At 36.3% G+C, this 27,118-nt stretch overlaps 3 protein-coding genes across 3 annotated transcripts; 1 reads left to right on the top strand and 2 right to left on the bottom strand.

Annotated features, from left to right (window-relative positions):
* Nucleotides 1-2,574: 2,574 nt before the first annotated feature.
* Nucleotides 2,575-5,686, bottom strand: LOC144449156 (cyclin-dependent kinase 2-associated protein 1-like). Its single transcript, XM_078139630.1, has 3 exons — nucleotides 5,562-5,686; nucleotides 5,021-5,206; nucleotides 2,575-4,674 (listed from the first exon to the last, which is right to left on the bottom strand). The coding sequence occupies exons 1-3, from the start codon at nucleotides 5,602-5,604 to the stop codon at nucleotides 4,607-4,609; spliced, it is 297 nt and encodes a 98-aa protein (XP_077995756.1). The 5' UTR covers nucleotides 5,605-5,686; the 3' UTR covers nucleotides 2,575-4,606.
* Nucleotides 5,687-5,782: 96 nt separating this feature from the next.
* LOC144449124 (nucleoside diphosphate-linked moiety X motif 6-like) lies at nucleotides 5,783-13,547 on the top strand. The gene is made up of 7 exons (XM_078139584.1): nucleotides 5,783-5,896; nucleotides 6,927-7,073; nucleotides 8,052-8,143; nucleotides 8,768-8,873; nucleotides 9,325-9,441; nucleotides 10,076-10,278; nucleotides 11,444-13,547. The coding sequence occupies exons 2-7, from the start codon at nucleotides 6,953-6,955 to the stop codon at nucleotides 11,702-11,704; spliced, it is 900 nt and encodes a 299-aa protein (XP_077995710.1). The 5' UTR covers nucleotides 5,783-5,896; nucleotides 6,927-6,952; the 3' UTR covers nucleotides 11,705-13,547.
* On the bottom strand, nucleotides 12,597-24,552 carry LOC144449122 (uncharacterized; the record flags this gene model as incomplete). The annotated part of the gene is made up of 13 exons (XM_078139583.1): nucleotides 12,597-14,018; nucleotides 14,937-15,061; nucleotides 15,798-15,889; nucleotides 16,910-17,018; nucleotides 17,424-17,580; nucleotides 17,830-18,004; nucleotides 18,402-18,678; nucleotides 20,329-20,557; nucleotides 21,446-21,570; nucleotides 22,352-22,443; nucleotides 23,459-23,567; nucleotides 23,967-24,123; nucleotides 24,372-24,552. Coding segments are annotated over 13 exons (2,061 nt in total), but the record flags the coding sequence as incomplete, so codon positions are not given.
* Nucleotides 24,553-27,118: the final 2,566 nt, after the last annotated feature.

A 27,118-nucleotide genomic window follows, 5' to 3' on the forward strand; every position in this document is an offset into this window, starting at 1 on the left:
ATAAGCTTCTTATTCGATCGATGGATAGTTGAATTCGACCCCTTTTATTTTTAATTTATTTAAAAGAAACAAAAATCCCATCTTTTAATCAAACGTTAAAACAAATGAACAATTCCCCAAAGCAATATCGTGTACATGTCGTGAACAATTCCATTCGAATCAGACAATGTCGTATCGTCATCAGATAACTTGACATCAGACATGCAATTGTGATGTTAATCCTCATAGCTCAATCATGGAAGTATCAGTAACCAGTGAGACATATATACGTACTTTCATGGCTCAACACAATATCATAAATCGACACATAGTATTACTATACATGCACGTCATACATAAAACTGCATAAATAATATATATGACCAAAAGTTTATTATTACGAGAAGAACCAACAGCTGGCTATATGGGACAGCTGGCCTCGCGATTGGATAATTTTATTTCGCACACAGAGTGTGAGCTGTATGAAAAATGTTACTATTTGAATGATCGTATACGTTTTTACACACCTTTATAAATGCAACAGAGATTGTGTAATGATCCCTTGGAAATTAAGCAAGTCTAGAGCAGAGGACTCCGTCACATCTCCGATCCGTTACTAGTAAACTCCACAGATGTGTTGGACTCTTACAGGAGCGCATAGACGTTTTAATTTAAAAAAATAAAATTTGATTTTATTTGTCCACGACGTTTTAGTCAAAGTGCATGGTTGATTTTTCATTATCAACTTCAGCATGTCCCATACTTTCCTTTAGACAAGAATGTTTTATCGAAAACGAAACACATTTGCAGAAAGCTGACGCTCAGAGAAAGTTGCTTGTATTACATGTAGCAATACAATTTTAAACACTGCCGCCGAAATCCTGAAAATCTTCTCAATCATCGGCATGGCTTTCACAACAAATACAACCTTTATCACACAATATATGCACCACAGCGCCATCTAGTGGTGAACAGTGATCATTTTTCGGGAAGGCAGTCACTTAGAAAAAAGAAGTAACTTGGTATGTATGTATGTATGTATGTATGTATGTATGTATGTATGTATGTATGTATGCATGCATGCATGGACATGGTATATTCTAGGACAAATGAGCCAAGCCGTTTACTGTAGTGTGATCACTTTGGTTCGAACTGCTGTTTGGTGATCTGCAGTTCAATAACCTAACTGAAAGCATCAGAGAAAGAGGGATACGAGGATTAGTCATTGATAAGGTTTTTGATAAGATGACAATCATGTAATGTCCCACCTTTGTTCTTTGTGTTTGATATGGACATAGTATCATCATAACACCACTCGTCTGCACAGCACTGAACAGATGCCCCCCAACAAGTCAGCAGTAAATATAGTCTGGTTTGTGAGCATGGGACATATAGTTACACAACACAGTAAGGGTCACTCACACAGGTTTGGTTGAATACAGACACAACAAGTATAATGTAAGGTTCTTATACTTTATTTGTTTGACTGTCATAAAACGTTAAATTACTTGTAATGAACATTTCTTCAGGCAAAAGAAAATAAATAGGTAAGTTTGAAATATACTGGCACAGTTTATCATAAAAACAACTCTGGTATATAATGTATCACATTTGGCATCAAATCGAGGCCATGTTATCTTACCCATAGTCTCGATTACCCAGACTCTCACTGCAGGGGGCTCTGCCTTATGAGACCACCCCAAATGAGAGTCTGGGTAACCAAGACTATCTAAACTGACAATGGGATAACATTCAAAGTGACGCAAGCTGACTTTTTAGGCTTTTTTACTTGAGTGAAAATACTTAAATAAAACCATTTAAACTATTTTAGTATAATGTTACTAGTAAAGTGCATGCCTCCACTGGCATTAAAACACAATGTGGTGTTCTTAGCACAGTAGATGACATAAACATGGAAGTATGTGTCCATGGCATAACACAGGTATCCTGGACATTTTAGTATATGCACAATAAATTATGTCATCGAATTGGTTATATATGCGTGATTATCCAGTTTGAGCTCTGTCAATAGCAAGAGGTAGTTAACTATGGCTGTTAGTAGAATACTAGAGATAATTAACTATGGCTCAGTTAGTAGAATACTAGAGATAATTAACTATGGCTCAGTTAGTAGAATACAAGAGGTGCCTTTTTTAATATGCATAAAAATTATCTCCAACAAATGTATAAACTTGACTTATAAGGTACTCAGTGCAGTACTTATGCCTCATGTGTACCATACAGTTATCTGGTAAGAAAGTAGGTGTAACTAGATTTTGTCTATTAACTAACTGTAACTAGATATTACCTAACCTTACTAAAATGTTTGTAATAAATGTTCACAAAAAGTATTTTCTCTGCTATATGTAGCTGGTGTGATAAAAAAAGTTACACTAAATACAGAATCTTTGTTTACTTCTTTTGTCTGGGACCGTGTGTGTGTGTGTGTGTGTGTGTGTGTGTGTGTGTGTGTGTGTGTGTGTGTGTGTGTGTGTGTGTGTGTAGTTTACCCATACCATTTTTTGTTTACAGTGATGGATCTTGTAAGATAATATTAAAAAGGTACAAAGTAACACACACATGAATGTATCAATAGTATTAGTTAAAATATCAAGACTTTGAATTACATAAACAAACTAACTAACTACATTCAGATGAGGTGATTATGATATGACAGCTAGACAGAAAAGTTGTCTGGAGTTGTAACTTGTTATGTATGTCTTTGAATAACGCTTAATAAAATGGTGAAAGGAGCAAATCAGAATTAATGGAATGATGTTATTAATATATAACATTTCAGTGTTCTCCACGAGGGGTTTTTGAGGGGCGCACCGCCCCTCTGTTTTCATGGACCGCCCCTCTGTTTGCGTTCAGCGCCCCTTTGTTTTGGTGTGAACGTCTTCAAGAGATTCTATTCAATGCCGTTAATGAAGGAAGTAAACAGCGACACTGCGTCTATCATCATTTATGAACTTATTTATCGCCTTGATTATAACAATGGTAGCCGAAACAAAAACAGTAAATGTAGTACCGTCGTAAAGTAGAAGACGGTACGTTGGTAGTTTCTATGGCCGGGTATATCAAGCCGGTAATTTCCAAGCCTTCCCGTATACGTAATACAGTACGCATACGATGTACGATGTCACGGCAATTTTCGTATTGTATCGATAAATACGAACAAAATCCTAAAATTTATACATGTTCTTTAGAAATAACTACTCCGGTACGGTTCCATGGTAACATTTATGTCCTAAATGATCACGTTTGGATGTGAATCGCGATCGTAGTACCACGAGGTAGCTCCGAAGTGGCAGCCATGTTTGTTACTGTACATTTGCACTGAACGTATTCGGTTATTCTTAGCCCAAATTCGTCACATTAAAAATGTACGTATTTCCGGCAAATTTGGATGAAAAATCATTTTCCATTCATGAAAATTAAAAGGATATCAAATTTTAGAGAAATAAAGGAAAATGAATTGTTTTCAATTAATTTTTATGAATGACATGCACATTTACAAGGTGAAACCAACAACTCAAAACTAAGTGATAGCTAGCCTAGAGGTGCATACATGTACATCAACAATGCCATGTGTTGTCACTCCTGTGTGTAAAACATGCTTGCCAACATTACTATAACATCGTTTGTGTAACTGTCAACCTCCTTCCTGAAATTTTTACATTGTGAATTATGTGAAAGGTTTGGAAATTGGTGATTACAATACATTTCAGTACATTTTAGTTTGCTGAATGAATAAAATAGGAGTTTTTGATTTTGGAAACTTTTTTCACTTCCTAATATTATGATCTGGAAATATGCTAATGATATGCAAATAAATATGCAAATTAGGGCGCCCCTGTATTTTTCTAAATTGTGGAGAACCCTGCATTTAATAGAGAAATGATGAGGATATTGAGGATTACTTCTCTATTTGCCATACATTTATAATAACTAAAACATTCCCTGATTTTGTACATATTTTTATCATCTTTGACTGCCCCAATCAACTTTTATTTTTCAAACACAGAAAAGTTTTTCAAAAACAGCACATTTTGTCCAATATAACATACAAGGGAGGGATAACAGATTACATTCTAGCTAGAGTCATACATGGTTATCTGAAGGCCATTTGTAAGTGATGTGTTCTATACTATCACTACATGGAAACAGTGATAGAGTCGTGATAATAACAAAAGAATAGATTTTTTCTGTTGATTTATTCATAATCTGGTCAAGATATGACTCAGTATAACCCTCTACTCTATACAGGCCCGATTGAGGAGAGCCCTGGGTATACTTTAAGTGAACATTCCAAGAAGTCTCGGTGCTGTTCAAGACAGGATGAAAGTAAGGAATGAACGGCAGTGGTAAACTGTTACAAAACAAAGGTAGGTATTAGATGAGAAGATATGGTCTTCAAATAAGTTTCATTGTAGTCTGTAAGATATGTCATGATGGGGCGCCCTCACACAACGGTCAACCTCTCTCAGCAGGAGAGAGGAGGCCAGTGAGGGGGGAACAACACAATGTATCTTACAGCCTAGTTTCATTGCAGATGAGATAAAAATAGACCTTTAGTTGAAATGCCTTCGAATCTCTGTCAAATGAATGGTATCAATTTTTGATTTCATAATCTTGAACTTCTTTCAGCTTCTACAAGACATTCTCTCACAAGTGCTCTGGCATGAATTATACCTGGATAAAAACAAAAGAAAAAGAAAACACATCACAATAGATCCAGTAGCTGCCAGAACAATAAAAAATAAGTACCGTGTGCTAACAAACATTTAAAAATGTGACTGAAACCTTTTCATATTTTCAACATAGAGGACTTTATAATATAGCGACAAAGTAGATGTCGATGATTATCATGATGTACATAACAAGGGTAACATGCTGTATGTTTTGTCAAAATGATAAAACTTTGCAGTGTCCAATTATGTTTTTTCTCAGCACTGTGCGGCGAGCGATAATACCATAATGTGGATTCGTGGACTAGGAGTAGGAGTGAAAAAGGTAAAAAGTGAGATCTTCCATGTACCTCTTTTGAGTCTTTCCGTTGAACTTTTACTTCCAGCATATGTTGGTCTCATATCTCTGCCCATATCTTCTATAACGGCTAATAACTCTGCATATTTACTCTGTGGATGGGCTTGTCTTGAATGCATGTTTTGTAGGCTTTGTAATGTCATTGCATTGACTGATTGCATCACTGGTGTTCCCATCACTGAAGTTAAAGAAAACAAACAAACAAACATTATAGTTACTGTTTACTGCTCTCTGAGTACTTCTAGCTTGCCACATCACTGTTGTTCAAAATATTATAGTGTTTTCATTTTCACCAAACAAGTGTGGACTAACGTGATCGTCGAAAGCTGTGTCATTTTACCCCTTTCACATATTATCTGTCAAATATGTCAATATTATCGATAAAATATTTCGATCGGGTCACAAGTGTTTGTGGATATTACTCGGATACTGGATAGGAGATTCTAGTAAACCTCAGACCACTAATGAACGTAGCTTAGTCAGGAAAACAATCAATCTGATCTGTGTCACTCCAGTTTCCAGGTTGAACTTACCATTCGAGCGATTTATTATTATCGGTGTTTGAGAGGGATCCATAGTGAAAAAGTATTTCAACAAGAAAGACCAGGTTGTAAACACTGATAACTTCGTCAACAAAAGAGTTGTGCTTCAAAACCGGGAATCAAATGGCGAAAGTATAGTAGCCCACAATGCAATGTCATAATAAACTATATCCGGGTCAAAGTTAATCTACCCTAGTGGTACTTACGAAACTTGGCTTCCGTAGCGTAGGTATGTGATTGCATGCTTTGCTCTGAAATTCTTTGGTGTATGTCGCTTTTATTGCACCAAACAAGAAACCCAACGTCTCGGTGTACGTTACAAGGAGGTAATCTATTCACTGCAATTTGACTTTCAAATTTCCATTGTCTTTTAACGGCAATGATTGGTTACATCGTGAAACTATGCAAGCTAGGATGACGGTGGTGCTGAACGTTGTTCCCTGTAGCCCGAAAATGAGGCATTTTCACATAGTAGCCTGTGTGTTCTTAATTTTAAGTACACAATATAATTCCTAAATTTACTGCGTTTGCGTCTAAGTTGTTTATTAAAACGTAGGTACAAGCAAATACAGATGTTTTTGAAAGTGAACGCATTATATAAAACCGCACTAAATCATTTTGGAAATGGACACTCCTTCATAAACTTGACGGTGCTTTCTAGAAAACCAGGAGGTCCGGTGGTCTTGGGTTACCAGTTCAATGTTCAGTTTGCACTTACCCATATTCACTTGTGAATGCTCTAGCGCCAAGGCTGTTATTAGACCTTCTTTTGCTTGCAAGGCTGACTGACACATGACATTTATTCATTGTGCTCCCGACTGGGAATATTCGACGATTATTGATATAAAGACTAAAGTTTCATCTACAGTGGAAAAGATTACTTATATTTGACTGTAAAAGTTAAAAAACCACAAAAATTTAGTAAATATTTTTTTTTATGTACGTAGAACAGGCCATATTCTTTTCTTTTTTTTGTGAGTTTTTTTTTCTATGAATCAATCAATTTACCATTCAAAGGATTATACATGTAGTTGATCATTGTAATTTACATTGCATATTTCATCAGCTGGACTTTTATCGCCATATGCAGACAGTGAAAGGAGTTTTTCGCAAAATTTCTTAAAATTGCCAACTCATTCAATTTCAAATACTGGGTTATTACATAAGTATTCCTTTCCTGTTCATTGTTTTTATAGAAATTCAAGCATACCAGCCAACAACAACAAAGTATAACTACATTGGGTATGCATACATCACACAGTGTGCATATTAACATAATCCACTTCCTCACACGTCAAGTGACCTGACCAACTCAGTAAGACTTTACACAGGTACTTTCTATTTTTGTGTCTCTAGCTGCATACAGGATTGTAGATTGAACGATGGAAAATGATGCAGGAAAGAACTGTTTCCATGGTGATCGTGACAGGTACCATGGTATCGTTATTGATGCCAAAGAACAGAAGTGTAAAGATGATGAGGAATTTGAAGAGATACTAAAAGGTTGGTTGATTTGCCCACTTTGTCCCACTTTGTCCCAGTTTCGTTACAACATAGCAGAAGGTTGACAGTTGGGATTACAATATATCTATCTGAATTTCGTACATTGTTTACATATTGTATCATAGTCTGAAGGGTGACCATGAAGCCATGGGCCCACTTGTGTAACCACTTGCTAACCCAGGGAGCACATTATATAAGCGGATGCAACATCTGGATCTTTCAGGCGAATTATATAGTTATTGGTGATGAAATATATCATGATATACACATGGGGCGTGTTCAGGATACATGCAGTTAGCTAACCGTTTCGACCACTCCGCTTGAAAGTGCAAAACCATATAAGCAGATATGTATACTATAATAATAATCTTTTATTTATACTGGATAGTTCTTTAATTGTATACATACTTGTCTCCCAAGAAGTCCAGTCAGGGCCATCCCTCATGGGTTCAGTGTGATGATACTTGTAAGATTCATTATTTGACATCATATGAGTTGACCCAACACTTGAAGCTAGGTCACAGGTCAAAGGTCACTTTGATAGCATGAACAGAAAGAGAAACAGCATTTTATAGAATCAGGAAGATGAAGTACAGACTAGCATTAGCAATTGTATCATTGTTTGTGTGTGTGTTAGTTTGTGCATGTTAGTGTCATTTTTTTCCAGATTTTTTCATAAATTATGCTTGCAGAAGTATAATTATACTCCTCAATATTTTTCATCATTTAGCCCCCCCCCCCACCCCCCACCCCCCAAGGAGAAGATACTTGACACCTACAAGGAGCCTTGTAATTACAAGTCAATAGATGAGTATTTATTTAGTGACAAGGCCATATATTTTGTTATAAGATTCATATTTTCCTTGGCTGAATAAAGAAAAATATTGGGAGTAATATCTAATTATAAAGTTAGCATTTTTCTCTTTATATGCTACATGCATATTAATTAAAACACAAATATTTTATCTGTTCTTTCAGCTTCACTGGCTGCATGGCAACAAGAAGGTCTTAGAGGAATACATTTGAAGATAAAACTTGAACAGGCATCTCGTATACCAATAGCTGCTAAGGTATATCATACTCAAAATAGTAACCCCTCTTTCCCCCCCCCCCCCCCATGCCAACCATCCTGAGGGAACGTTATAAAGAGACATCTTGTATAACAATAGCTGCTAAGTTAGGTGTACATATCATGCTCGAAGCAGTAACTCCAGCCCGATTCTGAGGGCACACTTTAAAAGCCCCTGTGTGGTAAACTTTTGTCTGGCAGTGTTATGAAATAAACCTGATCCTGCTGATAGCTCCACTGATAAGATAGTTGAAAAATGATATAATAACTATAACAGAAAGTGAAGACCTTGATTTTAAAGTGACCATATGGATGAGGATTGAGTATTTATTTTGAATTTGGAATTTATAAAACAATTTTATGATGGCTTCCTACTTGAAAAATCAATGTGAAGCAACATATGACAAGTCCTTGTTTGGAGCTTGATAAATTGCAGAAGATTAATAATTGTATAAAATGTTTGTTATTGTACGTACAATAACAAATATTATTTTGCACTTTTTTTTAGCTTTTTGCACTGTATTTAGTTACAAACACAGTCTGACTTAGTCAATCTTTGCACTCCTGGTCAACAATAATATTTTTTGTATGTTTAAAGTAACTGTGTTATGTTTACTTACTATAGCATGGTTTTAAATTCCACCATACAAAACCAACATATGTTTGGATGGTGAAATGGCTACCAACAGATGTACCAAATCTTATACCAAATTTTGCAAACCATTATATTGGTAAGTGATGATAGTCAATTCTCTATATGGACACAGAATTTGTTAGATGGTAAAGAAAAGGGGAACATTTGGTAAGGTGTATAAAGCTTGGTATATTTTGAAAAGGAGCGGTTGTAACAATTAAGAGGAACTCAGCTAGCTTAATACACAAACAGCTGTTGATGCAAGATTGTAGCAATAAATCTATGTTACTGTAGTACAAACTAAGTTAATATCAGTTTCAAGGTTAAATCTTGAAAACATCAAGAATAAGAATACATGAGAATACATAATAAATGTGACTGCATACACATGTTGATTGATCGTAAGGGCAACATCATATGTCTGTTTCTTTGAGGGACTGTGGGTCACCCCCAACACAGACACTTTCCTGAGAGAAATACTTTGTCTTGACAAGTCATGACATTTGAAATAGAGTAGGCGTTACAATATGAATTGTTATTATTTTCAGGAGTGGCAGGGTTTGTTGTCAATGATAACAATGAAGTTCTTGTTATACAAGAGAGGTTTGGGTTTACCTTTAATCAGAAGACCCATTGGAAACTGCCTGGTGGACTTGCAGATACGGGTTTGTTTGACTTAGATTTTCAAACATGTGTAGACATAACTTAGTTCATAGTTTAGTGTATTTTTAAAAGAGGAAAATGTTTATGAAAATAAAGAATAGTTAAAGCTACTAGAGATTTCAACAAAAAGGGAATGCCTGGGAATCATAAAAGCATTCCACAAAGTCAACAATTCTTAATGACATAAAACGTAGTAAACTAGTATAGATTAATGATTGTACTGTGCTGTGCTAGTTTAGAAACTGTATGTGAAGAGTTGTTTTCTATGATCTCTCTCCATGTATAATCAAATTCTACTGAAAATCTTAGCTAAATCTCCTGCTGGGGAAAGGGTGAACAGCATATGTCAGTAGTAATCCATCACACACACTGACAGGTGGTTGTAATTGGTTACTTCATTCAGTTTACCACAAACTCAACCTCCAGTTTTGAAGTAAGTGACTTGAGAACGCAATGACGTCATCATGTTTATACCAACGCTCTATAGAAAGCCATTTGGCTATATGGTGGCGAGAGAAAGATTGTAGAAAAACGTGCCCACACATAGTATAATTTCTAGACTAGAGCTTTGCTGGAGTTTACATATAATAATACAAGATTGCACATTTAGAAATCAAAAATGTTTTCCCTTTGCAGGTGAAAATATTCCAGATACAGCCAGACGAGAAGTATTGGAGGAAACTGGAATAGACACTGAATTTATATCATTACTATGCTTTAGACAACAACACAATTTCAAGTTTGGTCAATCTGATATTTATTTCATATGTTACATGAAACCTAAAAATTTAGACATCAAGTCTTGTCCTCAGGAAATTAAAAGCTGTCAATGGATGAAGGTAAGCTACTACAAAACCAGAAAGACTGTAGAGTTTCAATTAGGCAGCACATCTACATCTTACACAACATTCTTTGGTATAAATTACACCAACAAAATCCAGGCATGCAGTGCGCACGCACATAAAATGTTACAATTTAGTGTTATTGTTTCATATGACAGTGATGTTGATTTGAATATTCGCAGTGAGATAATAATGATAACAATTTATTTATACTGGATAATTCTGTAAGTATAATAAACATTTATCTCCCAAGAAGTCTGGTGAGGGCCATCCCTCATGAGTTCAGTGTTAATGCAGTAGGAAACTGGAGTACTCGGAGAAACCTTCGTTGTTCGGTAGAGTCAAATTGAACGACACTCTTCTTACTTACAGCGAGGTCAATTTAATCAAACCCTGAATGGGTTCGAACCCCGACCGCAGTGGTAAGAGGCAAGTGGTTTTACCTATCAATGCACTATCAGTGCGTGTATTTTGTTTTCTGTAATGGTTGTAACAAAAAATGTTGTGTCAGATGTAAAAAAACATCATACTGCCTAATTGTAACTCTATAGTCACTCTAAATGAAAAGAATTCTATCAGAACAAAAATTTATCTTTACCTGAAATAGAATTTTTATTCCATATTAAAGTAAGTTGTAAAGACCTTAACTTCTGCTCCACCTACATGTACTACATATGTGTTATTATAGGTATACAGAAGAATAAGTCAACCTTCTTGTTGTGTTTTGACACTCTAGTATGAGGTAAAATGCTATTACTACAGGTGCTGAGAATAGGTCAACCTTCTTGTTCTATTTTGAACATCTAGTATGAGGTAAAATGCTATTGCAGGTACCGAGAATGAGTCAACCTTCTTGTTCTATTTTGACCCTCGAGCATGAGGTAAAATGCTATTACAGGTACTGAGAATTTACAACTTATGAAAATAAGTAACCTTGTTGAACACAAGTACTATTTGTATTTAAAATGAAAACATGATATCACACGGTTTATATGCAATTTTCATGAACATTCTGAATGGAAAAAATAGAAAATGCATGACACATGAATGGTACAGAAATAATATTGCATCTAAGTCCGGACTTTGCAAACTCTATTTTTATTTCCACAAATTGTGTACACACATTGACATGAATGTGTTTCTTATCAAATGACATTAACAGTTGGAAGACTATGCATCTCACCCCGACGTCACTGATACTAATCGTTACATCATCAAATGTTACATGGACAGTGTCAAGCGTGGCCATCAATTCCACATTGGAACCACTCCAGTGCTAAACTTCAGGAAGACATTTCCTAATCTCGTCTACAGTGTGGTATCAAGTGATGCAGAAACTAGAACTGACAAAGATTGTGTATGGGATGGTAACCTCGGAAACCAGTCAACAAACTTACAAACAAATTCCTCAAACACCACATAATGACAGTGTTAGGAAACATTATTGCAGGGTATTATGCTATAATTTATGTTTTTATAATCCTCAAGGTATGTATGGGTATCTCTCAAGACTATCTGTGACGACATTGTGTGTGGTTTTTTTTACAAGTGCCCATCGATAGATACAAGTCTGTTTTAGGTATATCGGTAGACATAAATCCCTTCCCCATAATAATATCTTTAGTAGTCACAAATACAAAATGCTCACTGTCGCAGATACTCAGAGTCTTTATTCACACTTTACGACCAGTCACAGATACCCTTTATTCACATTATATGACCAGTTACAGATATCCTTTATCCAACATTGTGTGACAGTTGCAGACACCCCGCTTTATTCAACATTGTGTGACTCGTACTTTGCAGTCACACTTACCAATTTCAGACACCTGTACATAAATTAATTTTCATACCGGAATGTATCAATTTGACATAAGTATACACTTATTGCCTGGTTATAAAGGCACTACTGTAGTAGACATTTTACTCCTTGTGTTATTATGTACCAACTATATCCCAAGGCTTAAAGTCAAAGGAAGTAGTTGCTACATAACAGCATGAGGGGTAATATGATGTCTACTAGTGCCCGACTAAGGCAAGGTAATAAGTGTTTTATAACACATCATATTCTCAGTCACGTAATTCTTTCAAAGCAAATCACCATAAAGACTCCCATGATATACAAATATTGCCTCAGGGAAAATAGAATATTACTAATGCATGCTGTATGCAAATTGAGGTCACGATGGCTCACTAGACCGTATCATGTGACATGATCTAATCCAATCACTGAAGGCTGTATGAAAACAATGTGTTATAAATTTCACTAAATGGAAGAAAAGTACACTCGTCTTACCGAATAAATATGATGATGATTTTTATTGGGGTGTTGAAATACAGAGTTATACTGTTGTGGAATAGCAATACAGCTGAACTGCAAACATGTAAAACTGCTAACTGGTGAATTAGCAATACTATGAACTGCTAATGTATACTGCTAACACACTGGGTAACTTGTATCACAAAATTGGCATGTAAACAAAATATTTGTATATAAAAATATGCACTCTGGACATTTATAGATTTTCAAAATTACATAATTTGAAAACAATGGCTGATAAGAAATATTTACATTTTTACAAAGATGAGACTGATAATATTTGGTTGAGTGAACTGTGTATTTCATTGAAAGACTATTTAATACATGATTGTGACGGGCATTTACATTTGTTTTGATTTTAATAATGAGTTTTGTTTTACCCCAAATAATATAACAGTGGGTAAATGGGGAGTCAGGAAATAGCTTACAGCTAGTCTGGGCCTGTCCCCTCACATATTTATATACAGAAATTCACAGCAAGGTACTCAATATGACTCCAAATATATAATGTATTATGTACACAAGATTAAAATTACAAATATACAGTTGATCAGTTATACTGCACCAGTAAATGTTGCTTGGAAATTTGTTTGAAACGATATAAAGAGTTAATACAATTTATGTTGGCAGGGATGTTTTTCCAAATTTTTGCACCCAAAAAGAAATTGAAAATTGACCTGGGTTTGATCCGGCATGACATGGATATAGATTTTGATGTAAGCAGAACTGAGTATCATAGTCGTGACTAGTAACTCTGAAATAATCATAAAAAGAATGCAGTGATTGTTGGTGGATCAAACCCTATATAAAAGAGCCTACTAAATATTTATGAAGTTTGATCGAATATTCAACTTAATAAACAAAGAGCTGAATGGTCCATGGAAGATTTAAACAATATGATTATCGTACGAGCAATCATTTTTTGTGCAGTTAAAATACAGTTCAAGTGTGATATTACTTTTAATTTTTGTACTTGTCTTACAAGTTTAAGTCTTGTGGTCGTTAAGTAAAATCACAGCACTTTTCTAATATATTCAATGCATGACAATAAATAAATATTAGATACTGTACAATATCAAAATCTCTCAGCCTCAACCTCTGTCACAACTCCTATGTGCCATAGAGAAGTACTTTCCAAAAAAGTAGTTGCATAAAATGATCAGTGTTGTTAAATAAAGTCATAATTACGTATTGTTTATTGATGTCTTGTTTGGTCTGTAGACGGTTATAAGTTTATCCTTTTCCAATTGTGCCCAGATTTCCCATTCTTTGATAAAGTTATGGTTTGTTTTTCCAGTGGTAAAGGAAGTAGTGTTCTTGTGGTCATAGTAATGTAAAGTTGAGTTGTTTTGTTCTCCAAAACCAAACATTCTGATCTCATCACATGTATATGTAGCAATGGCAGCTATAATTCCTCCTGGTGAGACATGAATGGTATTATACAGTTTAATATATTTGCCTCCTCTTAGAAATGTTAGCCATTGCTTAACCCAAAGACTTGTTGTTGGCTTTTAAGGGAACAAGCAGAATTTAATGTAGGGGGAGGCCCGGAGAGAAAATGGGGGGGGGGGGGGGGGTATGAAAAAAATTAGGGGTGCAAAGGGGGAGCATGAAACTTTTGATGGGCTGAAGGGGGGGGGGGGGGCTCAAAATATTTTGCTCATGATTTGAACCAAATTAAACCTCAGGAGTTGTCATCTGCTGAGTACATATGCGAAATTTCTTACGGCTTTGGGATGAGGGTGGGGGAAGGGGGTACCTTATAATTGCATACATACAAATCTGTGTATAGCCATTGGGAGAGCTACAAAAATGCTTTGGGTTCATTTGGGGGAGGGGCATGACATGTTTGAGAGAGAGAGGAGAGGGGGGCTGTGAACATTTCTCTCTCAACCCCCCACCCCTGTAAATTCTGCTGGTTCCCTAATCTAATACTATGAAGAATCGCTAGATAAGAATGCCACCAATGACACACTATTGAGCCATGGCTGTACTTTTGTTTTTAGTTTCATTCTTTTACTTGTAAGACTTGATAAACTATAGTCAAGCTTCAAATCCGACGAGATTATCCACTCAATTTTAAAATAAATTATTTCAATTTACAGTCAGTATTGCAAACTAAAAGTCAAAATGTATATCGACAATTCAATTCAGAAATCCCCTAAACATACTTGTGGAAATACTTTGTGATGATTATTTGTTAAAAAGTAACTTTATCGCACCTGTATGTAGGGTAAACCAAGTATTACCTGTTTCACGATGTCGATGTATGTACATGTGTATATATTCAACTCCTTCAACTATACAATATCGAAGGTACGAATTTAATACTCACCTGTCGATGGATACCATCCTTTTTTGTCTAAGAATTGTGTGTGGAAATGTCTGACGAAGTCTGGATGAAGGATTCGTATCATCCGAGGATTGAAGAATGTACCATTGTTCATAGAACGCTGTGGTCTGGGTAGGATAATGAAGGATTTTGAAATAATCATTACATACAGTAACTATAGGAGATTCAAGCCATTTTGTTTATACTCACTGTAGTAACTGTTGATACAATTGGTATCATGGATAGCATGGAAACCCCAGAATCCGGAATCAAGAATCATTAAAGGGGCACAAGCTGAATTTATATATTTTGGGATGTATTTTTTTCTGCATTTTGAAAGGTACTCAAAGTATTCTACTGTACTGATGTATACCCCTAATTTCATTTTTGTAAAATATGGCCCTCCCCCGAGGACCAATTTGTAAAAGTTAAACCCCATTCCCAGCCCTCCCCCTTGTAATTACAAACTAAAAATGGTCAAAATATTTGAAGATGATGAGACTAAAAACAAAAATCTCACAAGGGACTTGAACATTTAACACCATTTAATTGGAGAACTCGACATTTCAATGAATACACTTTCTCGATCGGTTACACAAAGATTACATATTTTCTAAAATTCACTTGTAAATTGTCAATACTTCCACCATCAAATATTATGTGTTAGTAATATATTTAACTGTAAGATACATTGTGTTGCTCTGCCCTCACTGGCTTCCTCTCCATGTGTGATTGACCAATGTGTGAGGGCGCCCTGTCACGACACACCTTACAGTCTACTTGTAACTCTATTAAACACGAATCAATACATAGCATAGGCCCAATCAAGGTCACAACTTGTTGAAATTGACGTGCTTTACTTACATTTTTTTACCCTGAGCGATGGTACCATTGAGAAAACTTTCAAGCCATCCCACCATAAACCGAGTGAATATGGGAGTAACAAAGTAAACATTCTGAATAGGGAAAACAATAATATTGCAATAGAGATTTTCAAATATGAAGTTTAGGTACTTTGGTTTAATTTATCAGTGTGCTTCTAAGTTCATGGTGTTGTTACAATTCCCAATACTACATATCCATGGGCGGACACGTTGGAATAATGGTACAATGTAAATTTTGTGAAATTTACATACCTGGGAGTCCTTAAACCACAGACTGCTTGTCTGTGCTTAAACTATTGTGTATATATACCACAGAAAAGTAAGTTGTCTGTGTGTATATGTATAAAAACACACTTCTGTGGTGAAAGCGTGGATGAAAATATAGAAACTGCTAATCATTTCTCACTAGTCGACAGGACTGGTGTGAAATATCCATGGAAGTGTTCATACGTTGCATTCTAAACATGCAAATAGATACCGTCTGACTCCATGAATGTTGCTTGTCGTTGATATTGTAGTTTCCCATCTTTTTAACTTTTTAAAAGTAATTGTACCATTGATTACTTTTGTATGCTAACAAAATATTCATTTATTTAACTTATTCAAAGATGGTAATCCTTTCAATGGCAAGGCTGCGCTCTGAAGGAGTCCTCTAATATATCTATAAAAACGTGAACTATTCTCTGTTATCCTACAGACCTTTTAGTGGTCTGGAGTTATCCACAGCAAGTAAGCTTACAGGAGAAAGAACTGGTGGAATTTAATTCTCTATTTGTATACTATGTAAACAATTTATCTCAGGAAGCCAGTGTGAAGAGTAGAAAATGGGATTGTGTTGTCCACTACAATGCCATTGGTTAGAATATATACAAAATATTTTTTAAATTTATCGTGCTATTATAATGCCAGCCTACCTGTAGACTTGAAGGACTATCACTACTTCACTATTCTGCTATCCTAACCGACATCTTGATTTTCTTTTTAATTTTCGAAGGAAATTCAAAAAATCAAAATGTCAGTTATAATAGCGATAGTCTTTCAAGTCTACAGGTATGTTATTATAATGTGATGTACTGTTTGTGATCTGTTTACCTCAAAATTGTGCAGTTCTCTAACATAAATAGATTCAGGAAAACCACCGTAAACATGAGTTTTGCTTCCAACATCGACTTCATAGCCATTAAGCCGTGCAATATTCATTCTGGGAATTGAAGGTGTACAAGGGTTAGAATAGCTCTCTAATTGCTATAATGTGTGTGGGTGGGGGAGGGAGGGGGGTGTAGAATAGCTCACTCGCTATAATGTGTGTGGAGGGGGGTGTAGAATAGCTCACTCACTATAATGTGTGTGTGTGGGTGGGTGGGTGTAGAATAGCTTACTCACTATAATGTGTACATGTGGGGGTGTAGAATATCTCACTCACTATAATGTGTGTGGTGGAGGAGGAGTTAGAAAATATCACTATGGAAATATCACTGGAGGTGTAGGTTTGGGGGTCGGGGGTTTAGAATATACCAGTCATTGTGCAGCTGTGTGTGTGTGTGTGTGTGTGTGGGGGGGGGGGGTTGCAATATATCACTAACTACTAGTGGGGCTTGTACATTACCTGAAGACATAATCATATTTGTCAATTTCAGCTCCCATCTTCGAATTTTTGAGGGTACCACTGTTACCTACAACAGCACATCGAATACATCCACCAGTGGAGTTTGGAAATAATGAAGAAGTTGAGTAGTTTGCATTGTTCACCAATCGAATTAAACCTTGTAAATACAAAAAAACCGACACAGTTAAGCTCCCCCAAACATTATAATCTATTGTATGCAAACCATCACCACAATCCCCATCTCACAGGGCTTTAATAGTGTGAGGGTAACTGGTCATTTCGGCACCTGACCATTTCATCCCCAGTCATTTCGGCACCACTTTCTCTGTACCCTGAACGTTTCTAGCAACTTCACGAGCGCCTGAGCCCCCACTCACAAAATGATAAATATACCGTGACCCCTCACCTCGTCTAGTGACATCCCTGAATCCCATTGGCATGACTGGACAGTAAGTTAAGTTATAGAAGTTCTCCCATGTATTAATGTCTTCCTTTCCAAGGAATAATTTCAATCGTGGATTAAATCGTTTGTTGAACCAGGCAGACGGACCTGGCACTTTTCGTAAACTTTTAGCACATGTCTGTTGAGAATAAAATCATAAAAAATAGCTGTTTCGATGAATTCATTCATTGTGAAGTAATTTTGTTCTAAATCTAATTCTTGTCAGAATACCATGAGTACATGTACATGTGAAACTGTTTGCACCAGTTTTAACAGTATGTTAGCATAAACAGAATCATTCTGAAATTTCCAGTTATCCTGTATTGGCATGGGTTGTGTACTCAAAGTTTTCGCATTTTTTGGCTATATTTTTGCGTCAATGCATAATTGGGTTGGCAAGCACAGGTGTAGATAACACCCTAATAAGCCGGATATTCAGATAAACCGAAATGTTAAATCCAGTAATTTTTAACAGACCCCTGTACATTTTTTGTTATGTTTTATTTCTTTCATTTAATGATTAATATTTCACTAACCAATGGGACTTCCTGTGGCCGTAGCATTGGTGGGCGATAATAGGTGGCCTTGACACTAGCTGAGATATTTGGGAGGTTTGCTTTCGTCAAATCCAATGGACCGTCAATATGCAGAAAATTACGAAGCCAGCTGTCGTTTGAGAAAGTGTCAACTGACAACACCATTGGTATCGGTGGTGGCATCACTGATGTGTTCACTGGAGGCAGTACTGGTGGTTTTACTGGTGGTAGCGTTGAGGGTGAATTCCTCAAACTTGGAATGGGAAATTCTTGCAAACTTTAATCAATTACATATGTTAAGAAGGAGAAGGTTGTGTGTGTGGAAGGTGAGAGAGAGAGAGAGAGAGAGAGAGAGAGAGAGAGAGAGAGAGAGAGAGAGAGAGAGAGAGAGAGAGAGAGAGATGGGTAGAAAGATGGAAAAAAATGTAAACATTAAAGGGAGGAACAACCAGATAATTTTCAGACCGATCTGCCAGCTAGGTCCTGTTTGAGTTGAAATATTTTTCTTTCTGAATTTACATATTTATAATTTGATTGCCTTGTTCTGAATGATCAGCCACCTAAATATAAAACAGTAAAATTCTACTGCAATGGGCCGGGCCCAATAGTTTTCTGTGTCACATGAATTCCAGCTGGACGGAAGCCGCTGGCCTATACCTAAAGCATGTTTTGCTAATAATGACGTTCAACTTGCCATGTACCACAGGGATACGTAATATTTCTTAGATTACTGTTTTCCTTGTCTACAGGCTTAAAATATAATGCCAATATGACTTTAATATATTTCCCATACCTGTATACTTAGACGTTATTCCCCAATATTTTTCCTCGTTCAGTCAACAAAAATACTCCTGACCTAAGGGGCCTTGTATCTAGTCACTCGTAGTGACCACCCTTAGCTCACGAGTATTTTCCGGCTGAATGAAGAAAAATGTTGGAGAATAACATAATTATACCAGTGCCAGTAATATGAAAGGAAAATCGGTGAAAGTAATGGCAATTTTGAACATTTGAATCATATTTTGAACACAGCAGAACCAATGACATAGACACGCGTTGTCATGACATAGATGCGCGTTGTCGTGACGTTGAATGACCAGAGTATTATATATTCCATATTTTTGTACTTAATGGCTTGTGTATGGTATAATAGATATAGTGTGTATGATATCTTAATTAGTAGTAGCAGGATTCGTGTGATATATTCCTAGGAAAACAACAATATAGGAAATACAACGTGTCCCTATGCCATTTACGATGATTATTGCAAGTGTAAATTATCGTGCTATGCATTGATATAAGACTACACAAAAGACATATACCTGATAATAGTATCTGTCTCAAAATGTTTATCATATACTATTACTTTTCATTACTTCAGGTATAGAAATAGAAAATTGACCTGGGTTGTATCTGGCATGACATGGATATAGATTTTGATATAAGCAGAACTGAGTATCATAGTCGTGACTAGTAACTCTAACATAATCATACAATGAATACGGCAATTGTTGGTGGATCAAACCATAAATAAAAGGGCCTACTAAATATTTATGAAGTTTGGAAACATCTAGAATATTCAACTTAATAAACAAAGAGCTGAATGGTCCATGGAAGATTTAAACAATATGATTATCATACGAGCAATCATTTTTTGTGCAGTTAAAATACAGTTCAAGTGTGATACTTTTAATTTTTGTACTTGTCTTACAAGTTTAAGTCTTGTGGTCGTGGTACAGTATTAAGTAAAATCACAGCACTTTTCTAATATATTCAATGCATGACAATAAATAAATATTAGATACTGTACAATATCAAAATCTCTCAGCCTCAACCTGTGTCACAACTCCTATGTGCCATAGAGAAGTACTTTCCAAAAAAGTAGTTGCATAAAATGATCAGTGTTGGTAAATAAAGTCATAATTACGTATTGTTTATTGATGTCTTGTTTGGTCGGTACACGGTTATAAGTTTATCCTTTTCCAATTGTGCCCAGACTTCCCATTCTTTGATAAAGTTATGGTTTGTTTTTCCAGTGGTAAAGGAAGTAGTGTTCTTGTGGTCATAGTAATGTAAAGTTGAGTTGTTTTGTTCTCCAAAACCAAACATTCTGATCTCATCACATGTATATGTAGCAATGGCAGCTATAATTCCTCCTGGTGAGACATGAATGGTATTATACAGTTTAATATATTTGCCTTGTAGAAATGTTAGACAAAGACTTGTTGGCTTTTAAGGGAACAAGCAGAATTTAAGGTAGGGGGAGGCCTGGAGAGAAAATGGGGGGGGTATGAAAAAAATTGGGGGTGCAAAGGGGGAGCATGAAACATTTGATGGGCTGAAAGGGGGGGGGGGGCTCAAAATATTTTGCTCATGATTTGAACCAAATTAAACCTCGGGAGTTGTCATCTGCTGAGTACATATGCAAAATTTCTTACAGCTTTGGGATGAGGGTGGGGGAGGGGGTATTGCATACATACAAATCTGTGTATAGCCATTGGGAGAGCTACAAAAATGCTTTGGGTTCATTTGGGGGAAGGGTATGACATGTTTGAGAGAGAGAGGAGAGGGGGCTGTGAACATTTCTCTCTCAGCCCCCCCCACCCCTGTAAATTCTGCTGGTTCCCTAATCTAATCCTATATGAACATTGATGAAGAATCACTAGATAAGAATGCCACCAATGACACACTATTGAGCTGGCCATGGCTGTACTTTTGTTTTTAGTTTCATTCTTTTACTCGTAAGACTTGATAAACTACAGTCAAGCTTCAAATCTGACAAGATTATCCACTCAATTTTAAAATAAATTATTTCAATTTACAGTCAGTATTGCAAACTAAAAGTCAAAATGTATATCGACAATTCAATTCAGCAATCCCCTAAACATACTTGTGGAAATACTTTGTGATGATTATTTGTTAAAAAGTAACTTTGTCGCACCTGTATGTAGGGTAAACCAAATATTACCTGTTTCATGATGTCGATGTATGTATATTCAACTCCTACAACTATACAATATCGAAGGTACAAATTTAATACTCACCTGTCGATGGATACCATCCTTTTTTGTCTAAGAATTGTGTGTGGAAATGTCTGACGAAGTCTGGATGAAGGATTCGTATCATCCGAGGATTGAAGAATGTACCATTGTTCATAGAACGCTGTGGTCTGGGTAGGATAATGAAGGATTTTGAAATAATCATTACATACAGTAACTATAGGAGATACAAGCCGTTTTGTTATACTCACTGTAGTAACTGTTGATACAATTGGTATCTTGGATAGCATGGAAATCCCGGAATCCGGAATCAAGAATCATTAATTAAAGGGACACAAGCTGAATTTATATTTTTTGGGGATGTATTTTTTTCTGCATTTTGAAAGGTACTGAAAGTATTCTACTGTACTGATGTATACCCCTAATTTCATTTTTGTAAAATATGGCCCTCTCCCGAGGACCAGTTTGTAAAAGTTAACCCTCATTCCCAGCCCTCCCCCTTGTACTTCCCCCTTGTAATTACTGAAGGCTCCCTTACAAACTAAAAATGGTCAAAATATTTGAAGATGATGAGACTAAAAACAAAAATCTCACTTTCTTGATCGTTTACACAAAGATTACATATTTTCTAAAATTCACTTGTAAATTGTCAATACTTCCGCCATCAAATATTATGTGTTAGTAAGATATTTAACTTCATTTAAATAATACGCTACACTTGATACATAACGTTTAGTTGTCAACCATTGATATGTTAATTGATGTTACCATTTAGCCTATAACTTAGACTGTAAGATACATTGTGTTGCTCTGGCCTACTCTCCATGTGTGATTGACCAATGTGTGAGGGCGCCCTGTCACAACACACCTTACAGTCTACCTGCACGAATCAATACAGAGCATAGGCCCGATCAAGGTCACAACTTGTTGAAATTGACGTGCTTTACTTACATTTGTTTACCCTGAGCGATGGTACCATTGAGAAAACTTTCAAGCCATCCCACCATAAACCGAGTGAATATGGGAGTAACAAAGTAAACATTCTGAGGGAAAATAATAATATTATGATAGAGATTTTCAAATATGAAGTTTAAGTACTTTGGTTTAATTTATCAGTGTGCTTCTAAGTTCATGGTGTTGTTACGATTCCCAATACTACATATCCATGGGCGGACACGTTGGAATAATGGTACAATGTAAATTTTGTTTAAAAATGTAAATTTTTGTTTAAGGGATTCCTTAAACCACAGACTGCTTGTCTGTGCTTAAACTATTGTATATATACCACACACAGAAAAGTAAGCTGTCTGTGTGTGTGTATATGTATAAAAACACACTTCTGTGGTGAAAGCGTGGATGAAAATATAGAAACTGCTAATCATTTCTCACTATAGTCGACAGGACTGGTGTGAAATATCCATGGAAGTGTTCATACGTTGCATTCTAAACATGCAAATAGATACCGTCTGACTCCATGAATGTTGCTTGTCGTTGATATTGTAGTTTCCCATCTTTTTAACTTTTTAAAAGTAATTGTACCATTGATTACTTTTGTATGCTAACAAAATATTCATTTATTTAACTTATTCAAAGATGGTAATCCTTTCAACGGCAAGGCTGCGCTCCGAAGGACTCCTATAATATATGTATAAACACGTGAACACCCTCAGATGTTTTAGTGGTCTGGAGTTATCCACAGCAAGTAAGCTTACAGGAGAAAGAACTGGTGGAATTTAATGCTTTCTTTGTATAGTATGTAAACAATTTATCTCAGGAAGCCGGTGTGAAGAGTAGAAAATGGGATTGTGTTGTCCACTACAATGCCATTGATTATACAAAATATTTTTTAAATTTATCATGCTATTATAATGCCAGCCTACCTGTAGACTTGAAGGACTATCACTACTTCACTATTCTGCTATCCTAACCGACATCTTGATTTTCTTTTTAATTTTCGAAGGAAATTCAAAAAATCAAAATGTCAGTTATGATAGCGATAGTCTTTCAAGTCTACAGGTATGTTATTATTATGTGATGTACTGTTTGTGATCTGTTTACCTCAAAATTGTGCAGTTCTCTAACATAAATAGATTCAGGAAAACCACCGTAAACATGAGTTTTGCTTCCAACATCGACTTCATAGCCATTAAGCCGTGCAATATTCATTCTGGGGATTGAAGGTGTACAAGGGTTAGAATAGCTCACTCACTATAATGTGTGTCTGTGTGTGGGGTGGGGGTGGGGAAGGGGAGTGTAGAATAGCTCACTCACTATAATGTGTGTGTGTGGGTGGATGGATGGATGGGTGGGTGGGTGTAGAATAGCTTACTCACTATAATGTGTACATGTGGGGGTGTAGAATCTCACTCACTATAATGTGTGTGTGGAGGGTGGCAGCTGCAGTGCATGTATGTGGTGGAGGAGGAGTTTTTAGAAAATATCACTATGTAGGTGTAGGTTTGGGGGTCGGGGTTTAGAATATACCAGTCAGTGTGCAGCTGTGTGTGTGTGTGGGGGGGGGGGGGTTGCAATACATCCCTAACTACTAGTGGGGCTTGTACATTACCTGAAGACATAATCATATTTGTCAATTTCAGCTCCCATCTTCGAATTTTTGAGGGTACCACTGTTACCTACAACAGCACATCGAATACATCCACCAGTGGAGTTTGGAAATAATGAAGAAGTTGAGTAGTTTGCATTGTTCACCAATCGAATTAAACCTTGTAAATACAAAAAAACCGACACAGTTAAGTTCCCCCAAACATTCTAATCTATTGTATGGAAACCATCACCACAATCCCCACTCATAGGGCTTTAATAGTGTGAGGGTAACTGGTCATTTCGGCACCTGACCATTTCGTCCCCAGTCATTTCGGCACCACTTTCTCTGTACCCTGAATGTTTCTAGCAACTTCACGAGCGCCTGAGCCCCCACTCACAAAATGATAAATATACCATGACCCCTCACCTCGTCTAGTGACATCCCTGAATCCCATTGGCATGACTGGACAGTAAGTTAAGTTATAGAAGTTCTCCCATGTATTAATGTCTTCCTTTCCAAGGAATAATTTCAATCGTGGATTAAATCGTTTGTTGAACCAGGCAGACGGACCTGGCACTTTTCGTAAACTTTTAGCACATGTCTGTTGAGAATAAAATCATAAAAATAGCTGTTTCGATGAATTCATTCATTCTGAAGTTATTTTGTTCTAATGCTTGTCAGAATACCATGAGTACATGTACATGTGAAACTGTTTGCACCAGTTTTAACAGTATGTTAGCATAAACAGAATCATTCTGAAATTTCCAGTTATCCTGTATTGGCATGGGTTGTGTACTCAAAGTTTTCACATTTTTTCGGCTATATTTTTTTCGTCAATGCAACATTGGGTTGGCAAGCACAGATGTAGATAACACCCTAATAAGCCGGATATTCAGATAAACCGAAATGTTAAATCCAGTAATTTTTAACAGACCCCTGTACCGTCATTTTTTGTGATGTTTTATTTCTTTCATTTAATGGTTAATATTTCACTAACCAATGGGACTTCCTGCGGCCGTAGCATTGGTGGGCGATAATAGGTGGCATTGACACTTGCTGAGATATTTGGGAGGTTTGCTTTCGTCAAATCCAATGGACCGTCAATATGCAGAAAATTACGAAGCCAGCTGTCGTTTGAGAAATTGTCAACTGACAACACCATTGGTATCGGTGGTGGCATCACTGATGTGTTCACTGGAGGTAGTACTGGTGGTTTTACTTGTGGTAGTACGACTGGTTTCACTGGTGGTAGCGTTGAGGGTGAATTCCTCAAACTTGGAATTGGCAATTCTTGCAAACTTTGATCAATTACATATATTGAGGAGAAGGTTGTGTGTGTGTGTGTGTGTGTGTGGGTGCGGCGTGTGTGTGTGTGTGTATGTGTGACAGACAGGCAGAAAACAAACGTATATATATATATGTATACATATATAAATACATACATATAGTGAGATGATGTGTGTGTATGGAGACATACATACATACATACATACATACATACATACATACATACATACATACATACATACATACATACAAGTACGAAGGAAGGTGGCAGGTAAGTAGGTAGGTAGAATAGAGAGAGAGAGAGAGATGGAAAAAAATGTGAAGGGAATATTTATCGGCTACTGTGAACAATTTAAAATTAAAGGGAGGAACAACCAGCTAATTTTCAGACCGATCTGTTTGAGTTGAAATATTTTTCTTTCTGAATTTACATATTTATAATTTGATCGCCATGTTCTGAACGATCGGCCACTTAGATATAAAACAGTAACATTCTACTGCAATGAGCCCAATAGTTTCCTGTGTCACATGAATTCCAGCTGGAAGCTAATGTGTTGGCATATACCTAAAGCACGTTTTGCTAATAATGACGTTCAACTTGTCATGTACCACAGGGATACATAATGTTTCTTAGATTACTGTTTTCCTTGTCTACAGGCTTAAAATATAATATTGTTATGACTTGAATATATTTCCCATACCTGTATACTTAGACGTTATTCCCCAATATTTTTCTTCGTTCAGTCAAGAAAAATACTCGTGACCCGATACTCGGGCCTTGTCTCTAGTGAATCGTAGTGACAACCCTTAGTTCACGAGTATTTTTCGGCTGAATGAAGAAAAATATTGGAGAATAACATAATTATACCACCGCCAGTAATATGAATGGAAAATCGGTGAAAGTAATAGCAATTTTGAACGTTTTGACTCATATTTCATCCACAGCAGAACCAGTGACGTAGACACGCGTTGTCGTGACCGTACCGTGACATAGACGCTCGTTGTCGTGACGTTGAATGACCAGAGTATTATATATTCCATATTTTTGTACTTAATGGCTCATGTTTGGTATAATAGATATAGTGTGTATGATATTTTAATTAGTAGTAGCAGGATTCGTGTGATATTTTCCTAGGAAAACAACAATATAGGAAATACAACGTGTCCCTATGCCATTTACGATGATTATTGCAAGTGTAAATTATCGTGCTATGCATTGATATCAGACTACACGAAAGACATATACTTGATAATAGTATCTGTCTCAAAATATTTATCATATACTATTACTTTTCAGTAATGATATTACTTCAGGTATGTCTTGTACGAACACTTGTATACAGTGACATGCATGTACCGAGGCCGAAGATACCGTGGCCGATGACGACAAATCGGTCTTCTAATTCAAGTGTCGGTCTTCTAAGTTCTAGCTCAAGTGTCGGTCTTCTAGTTCAAGTGTCGGTCTTCTAATTCAAAAATCGGTCTTCTGATTCAAGTGTCGGTCTTCTAATTCAAAAATCGGTCTTCTAATTCAAGTGTCTGTCTTCTAGTTCAAGTGTCGGTCTTCTAATTCAAGTGTCGGTCTTCTAATTCAAAAATCGGTCGTCTAATTCAAGTGTCGGTCTTCTAGTTCAAGTGTCGGTCTCGGTCACGGTAGACATGGCATAGTGTAGTAGTTACTGAGTACAGTTTTTGAAATATAATTATCGGGTATCAATTGTCATGTAATATAAAGATACTTACACACGAAGGTTGTGAGTGAATGTTACTGATGGTGATAATTGCATACTGAAGTAAAGGAACATAGCAGTTGAAAACCCGAGGATGAAACAAAAATATTCCTTCATTTTCATCATGATACTATCTGTTGTCTAAATTTGAAAAAA

This window comes from Glandiceps talaboti, chromosome 18, assembly GCF_964340395.1.
Source record: "Glandiceps talaboti chromosome 18, keGlaTala1.1, whole genome shotgun sequence".
NCBI lineage: Eukaryota > Metazoa > Hemichordata > Enteropneusta > Spengelidae > Glandiceps > Glandiceps talaboti.